The sequence below is a fragment of the Moschus berezovskii genome, chromosome 10, assembly GCF_049115385.1.
Source record: "Moschus berezovskii isolate FMDL1 chromosome 10, NW_MosBer_1.0, whole genome shotgun sequence".
Lineage (NCBI taxonomy): Eukaryota > Metazoa > Chordata > Mammalia > Artiodactyla > Moschidae > Moschus > Moschus berezovskii.
The window spans coordinates 82040192-82045734 of record NC_142469.1 but is presented as its reverse complement, the minus strand read 5'-3'; the positions used below and the strand labels follow the sequence as shown (position 1 = coordinate 82045734).

At 56.6% G+C, this 5543-nt stretch overlaps 1 protein-coding gene across 1 annotated transcript; it reads right to left on the bottom strand.

Moving 5' to 3' along the window:
• Window positions 1-723: 723 nt before the first annotated feature.
• SLC35D3 (solute carrier family 35 member D3) lies at window positions 724-4434 on the bottom strand. The gene is made up of 2 exons (XM_055433315.2): window positions 3465-4434; window positions 724-2465 (listed from the first exon to the last, which is right to left on the bottom strand). Exons 1-2 carry the CDS (start codon window positions 3904-3906, stop codon window positions 1636-1638), a joined length of 1272 nt encoding a protein of 423 aa, XP_055289290.2. The 5' UTR covers window positions 3907-4434; the 3' UTR covers window positions 724-1635.
• Window positions 4435-5543: the final 1109 nt, after the last annotated feature.

The window sequence follows — 5543 nt, the reverse complement described above, 5'->3', positions numbered from 1 at the left end:
TTAAAGAATATATACTTTGTTCGGTTTTGCTGCTTTTCACGAATTCTCAGCTTCATAGAGTAGCGACAGGATGTTGCCTTCTGGCATGCTGGCATTACCTTTAGTGCTTATTTTGAAAGAAGTCATTATAACTCTAGTCAACCATTTCTAACTGCAGCCATATGACAGCTCCTACCACTTAAATGGCTTCTAGAAGTACCTATGGAAACATCAATTGCTGATGAAAACAAGCAAGCCAGAACCAATCACAAACCATCACAATGACACTTACCAGCTTGTAGAAACAAACTGATGCCTCTGCTTTTTGCTTGGTTTTGATCTTTGGAAAATAAAGAAACATAAAGTCTCAGAAACATGCTGGCAAATAATGATTGTCTTCACCCTCCAAGTACCACTCTGGGAGGGGGCTGACAGGAAGACTTCCCCTGGCTTCCCGCTTTTATTAGGTTCCAAACTCCATCTTAACTGAAGTGAGTTGTGGATGGCTCTCACAAGGCATCATAAGGCAGGACTTTATTTTACTTTACTTTTCCTTGACTGGAAAATGACAGCGTTTTTGATGTTGTTGTTTGAAACCAAACTGCCATGCTAACTTAGGAAGTTCCTGATAGGGGGTGGGTCCTGTGCCCCAGATACTAAACACCATTCATAGGGGGCAAACACAAGCCACACAGCGATAACAGAACACAGATGTGTCTAACAATATACCTTTTAGCAGAGACTCATACTTTATTTTGACAAATTTAAGATAGAAAAATATCATAAAGTGAATATAGCAGTTGCTCTTTCTGTAACACGGTTTAGGATGTGCAGTGCGACTTGAAAGGCCTAGCTTAACTGAATGGTCTCATTTCTGTTTGGGTTTCAGTTAACACTGAATTATACATCAGCCATTGCAGAATACTGGACACAGTAAAACTGTTTTTTAAAAAGGTTATGGCATTCAATAACAAATATTACAAAGCAATGAACTAAAACAACCTTTCAAATATTTTTAATTACTAAAAGCCAACTTTAAACTTCATGATTAAAGCTAAGAATTCAGTTTCAAAATAGTTTTAACATTTTCTACCAATAGAAGAGTAGAGCACTTACGTATTTTTTAAAAGTGAAGAAAATTAGAGTAAACATATTTCAGGTGACTTTAAACAGTAAACATCAATTCAGTGTATTTAAATATGTCATTTCAATAATATATTCTTCCGAAGTGGCCATAAAAACTATAGTTGAAACTATAGTCAAAAAGGTGCCCCTGCATGTAATCTTTGAACTTAATTAAGTGCTGCCATCATCTCTATGCTCCATCTTTGGAGAGGGTGGTTGAAGGATCTCCATACACGCAGATATTTGGTTATGGTCATAATGACCAAAACTGTGCCAGGAGTCTGCAGCTGAAACCCTTCCTTAGTTTGTCAGTCACCTTCACATTCTTTTGCCTCTGTGATGCCTCTGGTATTCTCAGGCTAAATAATTCACACGGGTACTAATTTTGTTTCAGTCAGGCCTTTCAGCTTCTTTCTTTGCTCCCCTTCCCCACTCCTCCAAGAATGAAACCGGGCGGCTCCTCATTAAAATATGTCATCTTTCACATACAAAATAAGTGTATGTACATATATACATACGTGCATTTCCTTTTCAAGGACTGGGTAACTCCTCATTTTCTATCAAATAATCCTTCTTTACATACTTGGCTCCCCTAACTAACCTCCACACTTCGAGGTAAGCATCCTTTAATGAACTCCTGCCCACTTCTTCAGGGCTGTCTGAGATCTGCGAGCTCCCAGCCATCAGCGAGACCCCTCTGGGGCTGCCCCTGACCTCTGGCCCACCCCGCTGAGTGGAGCCACCTGCTGCCTTCCCACCTTCTGACCCGCCATTTCCACCCTCTGCGGGCAGCTCCTCCATGACGAACGGCAGCTGATCTCCACTTAGCTGCGCCTCCTCTCCCCGCGGCTGCGTTTCCAGGTCCTCGTAGGTGCTCTGCTTTCGAGTTTCCAAAAATTTGGCCGCACAGTAAATGATGGAGCCCAGGGTGTTCACCACGACGCCAGCAATGAATAGAGAGGTGGGCTCCACGTCGCTGAAGGCCACCATACCCACCGTGATGGTAGCGATGCTCTTCACCACCCCCACGAAGCTGGTGGTCACCGCCGAGTTGATGTAGGTGCAGTGCAGCGTGGTGAAGTTCATGGCACAGCCGATCAGGATGCACGCCACGAAGATGGTCACCATGGCCGGGTCCTTCCAGCCGGGGAAGGTCCAGGCGTGGATCGAGTCGGTGCTGGCGAAGGATAAGACGATCAGCAGCGGGGTGGCGGACACGGCGATGACGTACTGCGCGGTGAGCGGCCCGTGCTCCGTGTCTGCGCTCGCCTTCTGGATGAGCACCAAATAGGCGGCGTGCACCAGCACAGCCAGCACGCCGGTGACGTACCCGATGGGGTCGCCGGTCAGGTCACCGGCTCCTGGAGCGCATCGAGAGAGGTCGGAGGAACGGGGGCAGGAAGGAAACAGAGAAGACACTGGGTTGGCGGGAGTTGGTATCCACTGGGGGCAACGGCGTAGGTTGGAAGAAAGTAGGGTGTGCGCCCTAGCTCTACCCTCGCGTATCGAAAGGAAAAGCCAAGTACAGTCAGTTGCCCAGTTCGAGGCAGGAGAGGCGCGCCGTCCCTTCCTTATCCTCGGGGGCGTCCCGTCTACCCCTCTCCAAGACAGAGGCTCAGGACAGCACCGATGCCCTCGGGGTAGGTGCTGTGGCTTCCCTGAGCTGGCACGGGTGTCGCCTGGGCACGTGGTACGACTGCCGCCTCCTTGGGGCACAGAAGGCGGGGGGGTCCTGGCTCGTGGCTTTTCCCCGGGCAGGCTGGGCATGGGGCGACCCTCGAAAGAAGGTTGCCCGCTCCGCCGGCGCCCATCTCGCTCAGTCCTCCACGCCCAACCTGCCCGAATTTCAATCCGCCCACCTCTGCCTAGCGTCTGCAGCCCCCCGGGCGGCGCCGAAGATCCCAAGCTAGCCTCGGGGCTCAAGCTTGGCTCGCGTCGTCCCTGCCCACTCCGGCCCGCGTGACCCAGGGAAGTTCTCGGCCCCCTCCTTCCGTCTCGGTCTGGGGGCTCCAGCTCCCAGGCTAGGGCGGCTCGCCCACCCCCTCCCGGAGGAAGGAAGAAGTAAAGGGGGATGACGGAAGGGGGAGGGCGAGGAGGGAAGGGCGTTACGGAGCGAGACAGGGGCGGGGGTCGGAAACCCGGACTAGCAGTGGGAGTGGGGGCTCTAAAGGAGGAGGCCGGAGAGCTCAGAGGAAGACTCGGCTGGGTCTCAGGGGTCCTATCTGCTAGCGGAGCCACCGCGTTCAAAGCTCTCTGCCTCAGTCTCCCCATCTGGAAGTGAGGGCTTTGCACTGAGTGATCCCCGAGGTCTCCGGCTGGTGGGGCGGGGTGGGCCGGGGGTCCGCGCGGGTCCAGCTCACCTGCCAGAGCCGCGCCGCAGGTGGTGATGAGCACGGCCGCGAGCACCCCCGGCGAGGGCGCTCCGTTCTTGAGCACCAGGACGCCGATGAGCATGGTGACCAGGGGCAGGCAGCGCTTGAAGACCACGTACATGGGTAGGCTGAGGCCGCGCAGCGACCAGAGCGTGAGGCTGGACTGCAGCGTGGAGAGCACGGCGACCCCCGCGAAGGAGCGAGCCAGGTTCAGGCCGAAGGGGGGCACCGCGATGAACCCCAGGCGCCGCAGCAGCTCCAGGCTCAGCGCCGCGGTGGAGCTGGTCAGGCACTGCACCAGGGTCAAGAAGGAGAACTGGTAGCGGCTGATGAGGAACTTAAGCAGGATGTTGAGGGAGCCGGAGAAGACCCCGTGCGCGATGGCCACCGCGATGCCCAGCACGCGGCCCCGGCGGCACAGCTGCCGCATCGCGCCTGCCCCGCGGCACCCGGCGGTGGCGAAGCTCCGGGACCGGCGGGAGGAGAGCGCGGAAGAAGGCCGGGATGAGCGGAGCGAGGGCGGCAGGGGCGCCCGCCCAACACCGCGGCGAAGGGCAGGGGGCGCCGGCTCGGCTGCGGAGAGAAGGCAGCTCCAGGCAGGCGTCCTCGCGGCTCGGCGGTTCCGAGTCCGACTGCCCCGCAGCTCCGGGGAGGCAGGGACGGGGGCGGGGGACTCCGAAAAGTGGCAGAGGTGGGGGGCTGGTCTGAGAGGAGTGGCGGGAATCCTAGCGACAGCGACTTGTAAGTAGGTGACGAGCGGCGATGGGTTGTGTCCCACGCGGTTTCACCGGCAGGGAGGACGCTCTGCGGCTGGAAACCTCGGCAGCTGCCGCGAGGGGGACCCGACCTGCTCCCCTCAGGCGCCCCAGCACCCACCCGGGTCGGCTGTCGGGGCGCGGGCCCCTCTTCTCCTGCATTGCCAGCCGCTCGCGCCCGTGCCTCCTTCCCGGATCCGGGCTGGGGGATCGCGGGCACAGCTAAAAATTTTAGAAAACAACAGCGTTCCGGGGTCGCGCCGCGTTTATCAGCCGCAACAAGTGACAGCGCCCTCAGCCCCCTTGCCCGCGAGATGCAGCGGCTTTTCCACCCACGGTTTCTCCCGGCGCAGCCCCGGAACCCTGTTCAGCTGCCGGCCAGGGAAGAGAGAAACTTCGGTGCCCGCGGGTTTCGGGGCCCCCGGATGCTCGGGTGCCAAGGCCCCAGCGTTGAAGGAACCCAGAGCCCCCCCAGGGGCGCCACCGGGGCGCGCTTCACTTAGGGTGCGAGCCTGTCCCTTCCAGCCTCAGGCGACGTGCTCTCCAGTCCTTGCGCCTTCCACGGAGGGACCCGGGGTTACGCTCGCTGCTAGGAGCGCAGGGATGTTCCCGGGGCGACGTGGCCTCCCGGGGCTGCAAAGCCTGGGGGGTGGGGGGCATGGACGTCTATTGCAAGCGAGGCAAAGGTGTGAAATAAGCCAAAAAGCGGAATCTGAGTCCAAGTCGCGTCTAATGGTTCCGGAGGATCGCCTGGACGCCGGTTCCCAGGGGTGAGCCGGGAGCGACCGGAGGCTCTGGGGGGTGCGGGCGTGGAGGCAGGGGAGGGCACAGTCCCCGGGGGCGGGAACCCGGGATGAGACTTGATACAGCTTTCTCTAGATCGAGAGCCAGCCGCTTTGGGAAGCAGGACAACCCCCGGCCCAGGAGATGTCCGCCTCCCACAGGACTGGTGGACTGTGTACTTCTTATTTGACTCAGAGTAAAAATAATGAAATTCTTAATTTCTGCAGGTGCAAGACTTGTGTGTTCCATTGATCTGAATTTCGTTTTCTGTAAAGTAACGTCCGGACCTGTAAACTCAGCATCAGAGGGGTTCGCCCAGCCGAGGTCACCGCTAAGAGTGAGCACAGTTTAGTTTTCGTGCTACTTGACCAGGGCTTGGGAGCAAGGAAGAGGGCTCGAGATCGCGGCGCCCCCCTCTCCGTTTCCTTCACTTCTGTTACCCACCAGGGTCTCACTCTTCTAACCACGACAAAGACCTAATACACACGATACATTTCCCCAGCAATTTTTTTCTGTCCTCCACACTTCC

Bases quoted from the DNA above. Each gene is read 5' to 3' on its own strand.
- SLC35D3 (XM_055433315.2), bottom strand. From the start codon at position 3,906: ATGCGGCAGCTGTGCCGCCGGGGCCGCGTGCTGGGCATCGCGGTGGCC. The intron at 2,466-3,464 runs GTGAGCTGGACC...GATGCGCTCCAG, and splicing joins CTGCGGCGCGGCTCTGGCAG to GAGCCGGTGACCTGACCGGC.